The 14442-nt window shown below is 41.5% G+C and overlaps 1 protein-coding gene across 1 annotated transcript in view; it reads left to right on the top strand.

Annotated features, from left to right (window-relative positions):
* Vps36 (vacuolar protein sorting 36 homolog) overlaps positions 1 to 12268 on the top strand; it is a 23890-nt gene extending 11622 nt beyond the window's left edge. Inside the window, exons 6-14 of the mRNA XM_005087633.4 lie at positions 240 to 326; positions 2625 to 2657; positions 2745 to 2822; positions 3811 to 3945; positions 5891 to 5956; positions 7884 to 7948; positions 8494 to 8578; positions 9412 to 9488; positions 9575 to 12268. Coding sequence (XP_005087690.1) covers positions 240 to 326; positions 2625 to 2657; positions 2745 to 2822; positions 3811 to 3945; positions 5891 to 5956; positions 7884 to 7948; positions 8494 to 8578; positions 9412 to 9488; positions 9575 to 9668 — 720 coding nt within the window. The 3' untranslated portion in view covers positions 9669 to 12268. The remainder of the gene's footprint in view (positions 1 to 239; positions 327 to 2624; positions 2658 to 2744; positions 2823 to 3810; positions 3946 to 5890; positions 5957 to 7883; positions 7949 to 8493; positions 8579 to 9411; positions 9489 to 9574) is intronic.
* The last annotated feature ends 2174 nt before the right edge of the window (positions 12269 to 14442 follow it).

The following is a 14442-nucleotide window of genomic DNA, read 5'->3' as shown; positions in this document are numbered from 1 at the left end:
TACCCACATTACAGAGAAAAACATGCATGCCATTGATTGTATATTAAGTTTTTTATTTAGCATTTGAAGGTCACTATGTGCAGCCAGAAAGAGACAGATGTTTGAAAGGAAGCTAGAAGCAATTGTGTGCTGTTTTCTTTGTGGGCTCTTCCCCATCTTGGAATAGTCAGGGTCTTTACAAAGGGTTTTGTTTCCTTCCGTTTTGAACATTTCATGATTGATTGGTTTTGTTTTTCCAGCCAGGAAGAGTAAGAGCTGTAGGAATTGTAGGTATCGAAAGGAAACTCGAAGAAAAAAGAAAAGAAACTGACAAAAACATTTCTGAGGTAATCCCTGAACGTCCTCTTGCAGCTGTGACTAGCTCCGCTCTGTACTTTGGGATGTATTTAGTTTACCTAAAAGTCCATAGTCTCCCATTTCCTGTGGCAGATCTACCCCACCTTGGCACATTTTAACTGTTTTATCTTTGTGTTCATACTTACAGGCATGGGTATGGAATACTGAGCTGTTATCTATTATTAGGATTCCTTTTTCTGCAGGTTGTTGGGATGTTCAAAATAAAGTTCTTAAGTTATGAAATAAGCTATCCTATTTCAAGAAATAAATTATTTCCATTTTCATGGATTCCCACGCCTCCAAGAATTCTCCACAGATATTATGTTCTGTTACAGGGACTGACTTATTTAGGAAATAGTTCTTTCTCCACACATGGACCTACATGAGAAGCTGTGGCTCCTGTCACAGTCCTCTGGTTAGGTAGGTAGGCAGACTGGCAGTTATTGGCATGTGAGGCACACTTTGTGACAAGAAATCTCAGAATCCAGAAGGGATCCTTGATGTTTGGTGGGGCCAAGGAAGACCTGTGAGAAAATGGGATTGAAGGAGAGAAGAATGGGTAGTGTTAGCAGTGCCAACAGGGATAAGAGAGAGATCCAGGGAAAGGAATGGGATCTGCAAAGGCAAGACTCACCAGTACTGAACAGAAGATTCAAGCATCTGGGAGTTATTAGTTATGAATAGCCAGAGCAGTGACTGGCAGTCACTGCAGACCAGCACACGGTGTCTGTGGCTTAAAGCAGAGCTGCAGTGGAAATTCGACTGTGGTGTGGAAGACAGAAGACTCCGTAAACTGGAGGACATAAAGAATGGACATGCGCATGTGTCTGGCTTTATTTTATATACCTTCCCACACTTTTTCTGATAGTTTTCTGAAAATAAAGTTGATAATAGTAATAGAAGCAAAAACAAGGAAGCTTTTGTTTGAGCGCTGTAATTACTTAAAACTTTTTATAGCCAATTCTTTGTAAACACTGTGGTATTTACATTTGTTTTTATTGATTACAAGTGATAAAGGTTGTACTCCGTGTAAACTCAATATTTTAGTATTTTTTGCTGTGAAAATGTACAATAGTGATTTCTCATACTATTTTGACTTAAACAAGTAAAATAAATCTATTGGCAGTTTGTATAGTAACTGTAAAAATCTAAGTTTGCACCGTGCATCTTTGTTCTAGTTTTGAAAACGAGGCTGGTTGTGTGATTTAAATGTTAGAATTGACTCAGTTTCATAGCTGTTGCCTGGAGCCTCCCACATAGGGCTTCCTGCATCTGCTGGTTCTGGCCGATAAGAACCCAGTGTCTAAGCCTTTGTTTATCAGAGGAAATTCCTGTGAGGTGTGTGCACGTTCCTTTTGTTTTCAGTGTTAGCTTAGTGAGCTGGTTATGAGAATCTTGCACGATTATTCTTACACTATTCTTTGAGCAAAAGGAAAAAAGGTTTTGCAGGTGGGGGTGCTTTCCTGCAGACTGGCATACTGAGCAGAACCACGGTCTTGTATGTGAGATCACTGTGTGCATTGAGTTTTCACTCAAGGGCAAGCTGCTCAGTTGATGAGAGGGTGGGGGGAGGCAGAGAGGGAGGATAATATCCATGCACATAACTTACTTGAGAAATTCTACAGTGTATTTTCAATAACCTGAAATAGTGTATTAGAAACATGTATGACTGAATTTGAAGAAACCCTTGGAGTGGACATGCTGTAGTAGTTTTATTTAATGTGTTTGGAAGGCATTTGGATACTTTTTTAACAGTAATCACTGTATACAAAACTGTAAGTGTCATGGTTTAATATTCTGATGCTAAGGCTCAGTTATAATTATGTCCAAAAAAAGTATTCCTGCTGCTGGGTATTTTCAACCTGAAAAAGCTCTTTACAGTCTTTGGTTTTTGATCTCCTATCAGGAAAAAAAAGTGACTTTTTTTAACAGTGTGTGTGTGTGTGTGTGTGTGTGTGTGTGTGTGTGTGTCTGTGAGTGTGTTAGCGATGGCACCACCCAGGACCTCACCAGTGCCAGAAAGCATTCTGTCACTGAGCCACACCCCAGATGGAGATTTTCTTGTATGTGTCCAAGAACAGTAAATAATAATCTATGAAACGTTTGGTTGGAGTTTGTTTGAGGAAGTTTACAATTTCTTGAAGTAGATTTTCAAAATGAGGTAGATGTGTTGCTTATCCAATCAATAATAAAGCGATATTTGTAAGAAAATTTTATGTTTGTATCATTGCTTTAAAGCACTTTAATTCTTTAAAAGCTCACAATACAAACTTCATTTCTCATTTCAGGCCTTTGAAGACCTTAGCAAGCTAATGATTAAGGTATGTGTCACATGCTCCACTCAGAATCAGTCACGGTGACCTTGAAAGCTTATTTTCTTAGACGAGTCTTTGCCCTTTCTTTTTCAGGCTAAGGAAATGGTGGAGCTATCGAAATCAATCGCTAATAAGATTAAAGAGAAACAAGGCGACGTCACAGAAGATGAGGTGAGGACACTTTTGTCTTTGAAAGGGCAGATGCCAGATTGGATGCAGTGATGTTCTTGCGGATGACCGGTTCTCTCTCCCTCCCACTGACCTACACCTGTAGCTTCTCACAGTTTGCTGCCTTCCAGAATTCTCTTTTTTAATTACGCTTACTGCTCTATTGGGTGAGCTGTGCTGCAGCATGCAGTGGTGGTCAGAGGACAACTTGCAAGAGCTGATTGTCCCTTCTGCCATGTAGGTACTGGGCATTGAATTCGGGTGTTGAGTGGCAGGCACAGTTACCCACTGAGCCATCTCACTGGCCTGCTTTCTTAGCGTCATGCTTTTGTTTCTTGCATGTGAAAATGCTAAGGAGAAAGTAGATCATATTCTTTCTCACTAGTTCTACAAGGGCTCAAGATTGGTCAGTGCTCTTTTTTTTTTTTTGAGACAGGGTTTCTCTGTATTGTTTTTGGAGCCTGTCCTGGAACTCACTCGGTAGACCAGGCTGGTCTCGAACTCACAGTGATCCGCCTGTCTCTGCCTCCCGAGTGCTGGGATTAAAGGCGTGCGCCACCAACGCCCGGCGGTCAGTGCTCTTTCTTATGGTGTAGAAAATAAAGCTATTGAACTGTCTAAAAGAGTGGCTGCTCCGTACATATCTGTTTTTGATGTCTGATGTGTTAAGTTTGGCTAATCTGGTCATATCCATTTTTCCTTTGTAAGTTTTCAGTTTTAGTTTTTGGTCAGCATTAAAAGCAGCATAGTTATTACCTTTCTGCCACATAAAACTTTGAAAATAAACAGTATGAGACTGCTGTAGAAGGAAGGAGACTAACTAGATGTCTTCAAGGAAACAACTAAGAAGCTCACAGCGTGGGAACAGTAGAAGACACAGCTATATAGAGAAATAATTGTGCCACATTAAAGTTTATGGTGAAAAATTTCAAATGTTGTGAGGAGAAACTAATTTTACAGTTACTGATACATGTCCCACCCTCTCTCATAGACCATCAGGTTTAAGTCCTACTTGCTGAGTATGGGAATAGCCAACCCAGTTACCAGGGAAACCTACGGCTCAGGCACACAGTACCACATGCAGCTAGCCAAACAGTTGGCTGGAATATTGCAGGCACCTTTGGAGGTAGGTAAATCCAAACCCCAGTATACTTTGAAAATTCTACCAAATTATTTCCATGTCATCTGAAATCTCAAGAGCCTAACTGTTCTCATTGTGTGGTTAACATTAAATGGCATGTTGTTTTCCCAGGAATATTAAATTGGCTTAGTATACTTATTAATTAGCTTTTGACTATAATCTTCAAAATTGCTTTTAATTTCCATTTCAGATGTTTATGCTTTTTAAAGTCTGTTTGATGGGAAGTTTTTTCTGTTTTCTAAAGATCTTTCTCTGTGTAACTATGTTTCTCTCTAGTCTATTTTTTTTGTTTGTTTTTGAGATGTGATCCCATTTTGTAGCCCAGGCTGGCCTTGAACTCACCATCTTCCCACCTCCGCCTAAGGGCTGGGATTATACATGAACCACCATATCTGACTATATCTAGTTTTTTGTTTGTTTGTTTTTAGACAGGACCTTTCTATATAGCCCTGGCTGCCCTGGAGCTCACTGTGTTGCCCTTGAGAGATCTGCCTGCCTCCGCTTACTGAGTGCTGGGATTAAAGGTGTGAGCCTCCATGCTTGGCCCCATAGCTGGTCTTTATATGTTTTAAATATATGCCAAAATAAGCACCATAGCAAATCCCTGTGTGCCCATCACGGAGCTTTATCAGTAAGTCATCCTCCACTTAGAATTATTTTAAAGCGGATTCCAGGTTGTCTTACATGTTAATATTCTAATACCTATAGTGATAGAAGACTACTTTAAGCCCAGCTACAGTATCACTTTCTCACTTAAAACGCTAGGAACCCTTAATGTGAAATGTCTGCTTGGTGTTCACATTTGCTCTTACAGTTTGCTTTCTCATATCTAGATACACTACAATTGGTTCATTAGTCTCAATTTTTTTGTTTCCTTCCTTCCTCCCTACCTCCCTCCCTCCTTCCTGTCTTCCTTCCTTCCCTTCTTTTTTATGGTAGTTGTTTTGGTTTGGTTTTAATCTTTTGTGCTTATGATAAACACAGGACCTTGTGTATCCTGGGCAAATGTGGTGTTTGCCTAAGCAGCAGCCCCAGCCCCGAGTTTATTTATCTGTTTGTATTTTGTTTCCAACTTCTTCTTCGAGAAACTGGTAGTTTATCCCACAGAGTCTAGTTTGACCGACTATGTAGTATTAACATGTTTGCATTCTGTGCGTTCCCTGTAAACTCTTATAGAGAGCAGTTTTTTATAATATTAAAGGCTTGCAAAATTATGGTAGCAGTTAATTCATTACTCTTTTACTAACTGAAATTAGTTAAGGCATTAAATAAACATAAACATTTGTTAGCATTTAGTGAGCCTTCCTCTGAGAGGCTCAAGCCCCAGGGCACATGGTCTCCAATACCCTTAGCCTTCTTCTCAGCCCTCCTGCTAAAAAAGTCAGAGCAGTTTTCCAAAACTCTGCCATGGCCTCCTTGCACTTGCCGGTGATGGGGGTGGCTCTGGGCCTGTTTGTGGCAGCAGATACCCAAGTGTGATCCCTGACTGATGTCCACAGTTTATCAAGGCTCTGGTCCCTCTTACAGGGTTTGGCCTCATCCTGACCTTCCTGAATTATCCAAGGTGATGCTTGTCGAAGCTGCCACAGCTGCCAGCTTTACTCTGGCCTCTTGGGTGCTTCCAGTGCTTGCCGGTGTGGCTGTGTCTCACGTGGCCCCTGACTTCTCAGGTCTTTCTTAATCTGAATCCCATGTCTGCACTCAAGGACTAAGTACAGTTCTTGAAATGTGGTGTGGTTTCCCTCTTTTCTTCTAAACGATATTAAAGGCCATATATAGAATTTGAGGTAATACAAAATATGTAAATAGGTTCTCCGGTTTAAATATAGCTGTTTAGAAAAAGGAAATGTAATTTATGATTTCACTCAGATTGTGTTTTCTGTTAAGGAATGCTAAGCTAAATACTTGTCCTTCTCTCCCATTTAAACAGGAACGCGGGGGAATAATGTCACTCACAGAGGTATACTGTTTGGTGAACCGAGCTCGAGGAATGGAAGTAAGAATGGCATATTTCAGTGGTCTTTTAGCTAACGGTAGAACTCCCCCTATAGTGAGTATACACTGAGGATGGGTGTGAGCATCAGAGCTGTTTTCAGAAGCAATGTGGTGACAGGAAAAGGGTTGTGCTGGGATTCAAAAAATAGATTTCTGTTCCCGGTTCTGCCAGTGACTGCTGAGTGACCTTGCGTGATGCACTTCACTGCCGTGGGACCGTGTAAAGGTTTGCAGTGAGTGCCGTCTGTCCGCTCTCAGTTGTGTGTACCGCGTGAGTGGAAGCGGCTCCTCTGCAGTGTTTAACTCCGGTTTCTTGGTAGACAGTGCAGAGGCAAAGCTACCACACTCCTTTGGCTGGGAATCAGTAGGAGCTCTCCTTAGGTCCCTTTGCCCAATCACACCCGGTGCCTTGACCTGAGACTCTCTCCAGGTGCTCTTGGTGCCCCAGCAGTCCAGTGTAGACTTGTGACGGTCATATGACTCACCCAAGTCCCACAAGTGCAGCCGCCATTCTGTCATCAAGTACACGGTTGTCCATGAGGCACACGCCAAGAGTTAGCTCACTCAGCCTCTGTCACTGCTTTTTTACTGTCCTCACCTCGCAGGTAACTTGGGAATGAGGAGTGAAGGTGTGGATTAAATAGTTTGATTGAGGTCACCTAGAGACAGTGGTTTGGCGAGTGTTGTACTTGGGCTTAGCTGGCTCTGGAGCCGTCCCTTGTGACTCAGAGCTATGCTTGTGTCCACCACAGTGCAGACTTATTAAGGCCACATTCATTATTCAAAACAGAAGCCACTGGTTGTGAATTTATAAAACCAGTATAAAACAAACAAAGGTCAGCATCCATGCCCGTATCTCAAAAACAGTTGTTTTATCTATTACAGGGCTGGTGCTTGGGCCCAGGGCCTTTGCACATGCTGGGCAGGAATTCTGTGGCTCAGCTGCATCCCGGCCCCTTTTGCTTTTCACTTTTTATGGGGTACTAGATACTGTGCAGTCATGCGTGTGGTCCGCATTGCGTCTCCATTGGACAGCACCGCTGAGTGCTCCTTGGCCTCTTTGTTTGCTCTTTTGCCCTCGTAATGGAGTGATCCACGGTACTTGATGAATAGCATTGTTCTACTTTATAAAAAGTGTTTTAAACTTTATTATTTAAACAAAACTTGGAAATGAAAATGTCACATACCAAAATTAACCAGACCCAAAGTCTGAACAACTCAACGAACTTCTTTATAGTTAGAATTGGCATTCAAAATGGAAGCTTATGAGGCTTCACATTAAATTTTACCCTTTCAGAATCAAATATGTTTTACATACTTACCCACCATCAAAGCCAAAAATTTCATGACATAATAATGACCAGAAAAATAGCTTTTTATCCTCTTTCATAACTTGTGTCCATCATCTGCATTTAGTTCTTCATCGCCTTATAGTTAACCTTTTTTGTTACCTTTTCTTCCTGTCACATATTGTACCCGCATACACACATACACACATTCACACATTATTGGCTAGCTTCCACATATGAGAGAGAACATGTAGGGTTCTTTTTCTTAGGATATATGACTTCAGTTAATATTGTATATTCTAAGTCTGTCATTCTCTATAAATTTTTACTTTATTTTTCTATAGATCTGAGTAACATTCCATATACATATATATATATGAAATGGTATATATATGTATATTTAACATTTTCATAAATATGTATGTATACCAACATTTCATAATCCAATTCTTTGCTCTAGTGGATAAAGCAGCAATAAGAGGGGTACAGCAATCTCTGTGTAGGGTATGGGTATATGCTCAGAAGTGGAATGATTGGGTCATATGTCATTGACTTCTTATTCTGTTTTAGAGGTTATTATAATTATAAAGGTCCATTCTATTGCTTTGCAATGTAAACTGGGTTTCTTTTTCTCATTAGTTGCTCTCACCAGAAGATTTAGTGAATGCATGCAAGATGCTGGAAGCCCTGAAATTACCTGTCAGGTAAAGGCATCGCCACATGAGGGTTGCCAACTATAGCCATGACTCTGCACAGAGGAGACCTGAAAGTCCACCCATGCCTACCACTGTACATGGAAGCCAGATGTACCCTCTTGGGGTTACGCTATGTATGACCTGAGTTCCCCTGGTACTGCAAGCATCTTCTGCCCTCTGGCCTTTATCCTGTCAGGGAGGAGTGTGTCCTGATATAGATTAAGACTTGTAATTTCAAAGAGGAAAGGAAGAAGAACAGGCCTCTGAACCTTCAGCAGTTCAGATGTTCAGCCTGAACTGCGTTCTCCTATCCTCAGGCTAAAAGCACCCTGGACCAGAGAAACTGTGTGATGTGCATCGTGGTTCACAGTTTTATTGTTGGTTAATTCCTGAGCTCTTTAGTTATGTTATGGTTACGTGTGGTCATTATGGCTTAAGCTGTGTGTGATTGTCCTCAGGCCTAGCCATTAAGTAAAGTAGAGCTTGGCTTGCTTCCCCCTTGGGGTTGAACATCCTAGACAAATCCACACTCTTCTCACGTCTGTGTTTTTCAGGCTTCGGGTGTTTGACAGCGGCGTCATGGTAATTGAGCTTCAAACCCACAGAGAAGAGGAGATGGTGGCCTCAGCCCTGGAGACAGTATGTGAATTCATTTCCTCCGTCCTTAGAGCTGGCCACAAAGACCCAAATGCATAGCAACTGGAGAAGCAGAGTCACAGGCTCAATGCTTTGTGACTGACAATGATGTTCATTTAATCAGCATCCATAGTAAAAGTTTTTGAAGTTTTAGTCTCTCTTAACATCTTAGTGAGGTGCTTGCTTTCCCACTGCAGCTCAGCATTGGGAACAGGTTTTCTAGTCGCATCCTTACTGGACCTGATTATAACTCTATGAGCCCCTTACCAAAGCCTGTAACACACACACACACACACACACACACATACACACACACACACACACACACACACACACACACACACAGTTTGCTATGTTCCTTTTCAGAACACCCAGTAGCTTTTTCTAGGCTTTCATACCATGCCTTCCTACAACACAGCTGTTGGTATGTAACCTCTGCTCTGCCTGTTGTGAGCCCATCATCGTTTGTAGAGTTGAACAGCTAAAATTCAGGTCTGCCAGACCAGAGGGATGACTCCATAGTTTCCAACACTTGTTCTTGGAAAGGACTTAGAATCAGTTCCCAGAACTTTCATGGTAATTCACAACCATCCAAAGAGATGCCTCCCCCTCTTGATCTCTGTGGGCACCAATCACAAATGTGATGAGCATCTCTGCAGGCAAAACACTCATGCACATAAAGATAAACGCAGAAATAAAAAAGATCTAGTTTTGTAGTGACTATTTAGTAGAAAACCCAGTAAAACATTTCATTCATGTACTGTTAGGTATTCCTCTAAGAGTACTAAGATAATCATGGTCATTGGTGTTTCGTTTTTTCTGTTGTGTGTTGCCAGGTTTCAGAAAGGGGATCCTTGACATCGGAAGAGTTTGCCAAACTTGTGGGGATGTCTGTCCTACTGGCTAAAGAAAGGTATGTATGTTCTTGCCCCTTGCCATGGTGCGTGGTATGTTTCTGGATGAGCAGATCATTGTGGGTTTTTTCTGCTTTGTTCTCAGGCTGCTACTCGCAGAGAAGATGGGCCATCTTTGCCGGGATGACTCTGTGGAAGGCTTGCGGTTTTACCCAAATCTATTTATGACACAGAACTAAGAATTTCGTATCTGATATACCTTTTGTCAATAGACTTGGTATTATGCCAAGGTCATATGACATTGAGCTAAGAGATGAACACAAATAAACCAAGAATTTGTTAGAGCTTCACAATATAATATAAAATTCTTAATCTTTCCCTAAAATTATGGTCTCAGAAATGTATTTAGGGTACATATAGGAAAAATACAGAAAAATGAATGTGAACATGCATTTAAAGTCATGCAATAGTTGTGTAGAACTCTTGGAATTGAACTTGAAACATGGAAGATTTTAATTTGATCCTTGGGTTTAGGTTTTTTGAGGAAGAAGTAAAGTTGCATGTTTGTATCCATCAGATAATCATTTTCTGTGACTAAACTTCACTGGATTGTAAATGTTTTTCTCTGCATCTAATGTGTCCATCTTGGGCATTCATGAAGGAAGTAATAGCTACACTGTAGTTTAAGAACCAACAGCACTGGAATGAAAGATCAAACGGCAGAGTGCCATACCAGGTCTTCCTTGGTGGCTCTGGAAGCAGACATTGGTGTGTCTCTACCAGGTCAGATAACGCACTTTGAAAAAGGAGACAGCTAGGGTCCAGTTTACTCTGAGAGCATTTGCCTAGAATGCAGAGGCCTTGGATTTCAGATCTACCACCCAAATAACGGGGGAAAGAGAGAGTGAGAAACGGTTAAAAGAGTGCAGCAGTATCATTTTGTTTAGGAAACGTGGGTTTTTGAAACTGAATTAAAGAGCTCTATGGACACACCCAGAGTTGTAATTACAAGTCTGAGAGTGGGGCAGTTCTGGAAGGACATTAACTGCATAGGAACTTAAGTGCTCTTGGAAGCCAAGGGTGTGAAGTAGGAAATGGAAATGCTGGCAGGCCTCCTTCCTCCTCTCACAAGGCGTCTCAGCACCCAACTAGAAACACTCCTGTCATAGTCCAGCCATCTGCCCTTCTCATGCCCTGGGTATATATAAGTTGTGTGGAGGAAGCATGGGAGAGAAAAATATCGTTGATAGCAAAAACTGACTTTATCACCTAGAGATTGCTGGAGTTTTTAACTGAGTTGCCTGACTTCATATGTATACCGCATTGGCATTGCCTCAAACTCAGGGAGCCCTTTTAGAGACTTAGCTCTAAGTGAAAGGGTCGTGATAGTGTCACCTTGGAGCTACATACAGGAAAGGGTGCTTAGGACACGGGAGCTGGAGGATACTCTCTGGATGAGGTGGAGACCACTGCAGATGACCTTTGGAGAAGTGCCAGTGTCCTCAGCTGCAAACCAGGGAACTCCACCCCTGATCCTTCCTGGGAAGTGGCTGCCCCTTGCTTCTGTATCATGACGTCTCATGAGAATGCTGTGACCAAGGCAGCCTCCCCTAGTGTTGTTTTACAAGTCTGTCACTTATTTTCAGGTGTGGTGACATCTCCCTAATTACCTCATTGCTTATCTCAGGTTCACTTTTTGATTAATTCAGTGTTGGCTACCCAAATCTTCTAGGGGTTGGTTACCATTGTGTCAGTTTATTAGTGTGTCACACCTCTGTCTCTCTTGGTGGCACAGCCTGTCACATGACTCTGGCAGACTTACAACACACACACACACACACACACACACACACATACGCACACACACACAAACTCACACACACACTTATCTGACTGAGGTTCTTTAAATCAACAGGTTACTGATAATCTCTTCCACCACTTGGATTGGCTGTAAGGTTGTCAGGTTATAGGAGCTGCTGACTCTAGCTTTGATGGTTTAGATTCATCACAACAAACACATAATACATTTTGTTTATTTAGTGTGACAGCAAATTAACAGAAAATGGAGCAATCCGAGTTGTAGAATGTGAATGAAAGATAAAGAAAAATGACATAAATATACTTTGAAAAAGTCACATTGATAAAAAATGTTTTTTTTTAATCACTGTTTATCTTTTGAGTTTTTTTTTTTCCCTTGCCAAATGTGTTGTTTTGGTCCTTTAGGTACAGGCCATGTTTAAATACAAACCAATCAAGCCCTGAGTGCAAAAATATTTGACTTTGGTGCTCATCACTGTATAATTTTTGTTCTCTCACTTTCTCTTTGTAAGTTTATAATGATATAGTTTAGTTTCTGTAAAGAAAAGCATTTTACATTATATAACTGAAGACTGTTTCCAGGGTTACATGATTAGTGTTAATGTATATAGAGTCAAATTATTGTGAAACTTTAAACTAATTTTCTTACCTTGGTGTTCTTTTTAGAATTCTCTGTAAAATACATGAAAATGATAAATGATTAGTCACACATCCAGTATGAGAATTTTCCTACTTTATAATTATTAAGTATTGTTTATGAGTTGTCTTTGAGGTTTTATAATGGTATCTTAAAAAAAACAGGAAACGAGTCGTAAGCTTTTTAAAACTCATGATTCAGATTTCACTGTGGACCAATTTGGCGCTCTTGTGGATGGGTTACCATGTGTTCCTGGTTATTAGACTAAGCTGACCAGAACGTGTGTTAGTCAGTTTCACACACACATATTTAAAAGGTTATCTTTTGCCCAACCATCTCTGCATCTTCATTGCCTAAGGTCAAAATAAAGCATGCTCAAAATGACCCCTGAAAAGTCTCTCAAATTGCTGATAGAGTTCCTCCTGTGGTCTTACACTGGGAGTCCCTGGGGAATTATATGCAAGTATGAATTTATTATGCATACAGTAAACACAATATACGATGATGTGCATGCCAACCATGGACTTTTGGGGGAAGTTGTTTTGTTCTTTTTTTTTACTTTTTAAAACCTTTGAAGTGCAGTTTCTGCCCCCTATATACTCCAGGATATGTGGTCTTAACTGAAGGCCACACCCTTAAAGAAAACCCAGCAGCTATTGCCAACAGCTTCCTAGCCAGGGGTGGGACTTCACCTCCCTGCTGAGTGTTGGTCTGGCTTGCGCTTGTGCAGGTCTATCCAGAAAACATTGTTTCCTTGTAGTTGCCCACTGCCTCTGGTCCTTACAGTCTCCCAGCCCCACTTCTGCTGAGATCCCAGCCCTGGCAGGAGGAGACATGATATAGACGTCATGCTTAGGGCTGAGAATTCCAGTCTCTTGTTCTCTGCACCTTGACCAGTTGTGGGTCTCTGTTAATTGTCATCTGCTTTAAAGAGAAGCTTCCCTATGGGGGTTGAGAGATGCACTACTCTCTGGACATAATGATCAGTCATTAGGAGTCAGTTTAATACTATGTCCACTAACAGAGTAATAGAAGCAGGTTCTCCCCTAAGGCCTGATAATAGTGCTAGGTATGGGTTTCAACTTGTACAGCAGGCCTTAAAATTAATCAGAAAGTGGTTGGTTAGTCCCATGATATTTATGCCACCGTCATAAGAGTGGGCATGTTTTGCCAGGCCAATAATTGTTACAGTTTCTCAGGGTTCACAGCTGGGTGAGACTGGTTATTCCTTTTCTTCTCAGGTAGCATGCATAGAACCTTCCAGTGTTAGAGACGCGGGATAAAGCCTACAAGTCCCACTTTGATGTCCCATGGCCTGTTACTCAGGTGTGTGGCAAACACCACAGGATAACACATGAAAATTCCAGTGCCAAGAATGAGGTTCCTCTTTTGGAGCTGTTGGCAAATGAGGTCTCACTGACCCCAAAAGTGATGGACTATGGCCAGTGCTCTTAGTCACTCTCGGGCGCCCTCTGTTTTTATGGTGGGCTCTGGGGACTTTGCAGAAGAACCTGACAAAGACGATACAGTCAAAAGACAGAGAATGTCAGTATGTGGAAGAGGCAGGCCTGAGCATGGAGAGGTCCTCATTTCCGGCATTATCCTTGGTCTGTCTAGACTTTCTTTCCTTACTGACTTCTACTCACCCATAATAACCTAAATCATTACTATACCTTGTACCCTTGTACCATCCACCTACCCTAGAAAAACCTGTCTCGTGTGTATGTGTGTTAAAGCCTGTAGAAGTTACTGTCTGCCTCATATATTTAATTATATTTTGTTATTTTAACTGTTGCTTTGAGGCCACAAGAAAATACTGAGTTCTTTAAGTTCAGAGTTGGTCACTTGCCACATCCTATGTGGCTTGTGTTCCAGAACCCTGGCTGGGGTGGAGAGAGAATGAAGAAAGGACACACATGTACAGACAGCATGTACAGTGAAAAGACAGACACACAGACAGCATGTACAGTGAAAAGACAGACGTATACAGACAACATGCACAGTGAATCGGGATCAGGTGGAACTCTTCAATGTTCACAAGCAAGAGCCTCAGCATATTGGGGTGTTCTTTTTCCATTAAATTTGTGGTTTTAATCTGTTGATTTACAGGGAAATGGTAAAACTGTGGTATGTCTTACAATGGATCATTACCCAGCAACATAAAAAGTAACGGGCAACTGATCCAAGGTGTTGGTGAACTCGGGACAACAGTGTTGACAAACAGAACAATTCATGGCTATCCTAGGGCACATGTGCCTCATAGACTGCAGGTTAGACAGGATATACCTCTTGGCATAACTCCTCAAAGATTTGTCTGTTTATGTCATTCTCCCAGTTTTTTTCCCTAAGACTTTTGTGAGACATAATTGATATTCAACTAGCTGCATGGGTTAAAGTATGAAATTTGAGCCAGGCGTTGGTGGAGCATGCCTTTAATTCCAGCACTCAGGAGTCAGAGGTAGGTTGATCTGTGGGAGTTCAAAGCCAGCCTGGTCTACAAGAATGAGTTCCAGGACAGAGGACAGGCTCCAAAGCAATACAGAGAAATCCTGTCTCAA

This window comes from Mesocricetus auratus, unplaced genomic scaffold (assembly GCF_017639785.1).
Source record: "Mesocricetus auratus isolate SY011 unplaced genomic scaffold, BCM_Maur_2.0 Super-Scaffold_100031, whole genome shotgun sequence".
Lineage (NCBI taxonomy): Eukaryota > Metazoa > Chordata > Mammalia > Rodentia > Cricetidae > Mesocricetus > Mesocricetus auratus.
Note: the sequence above shows the minus strand (reverse complement) of the source record. Positions and strands in the feature narration are given on the sequence as shown.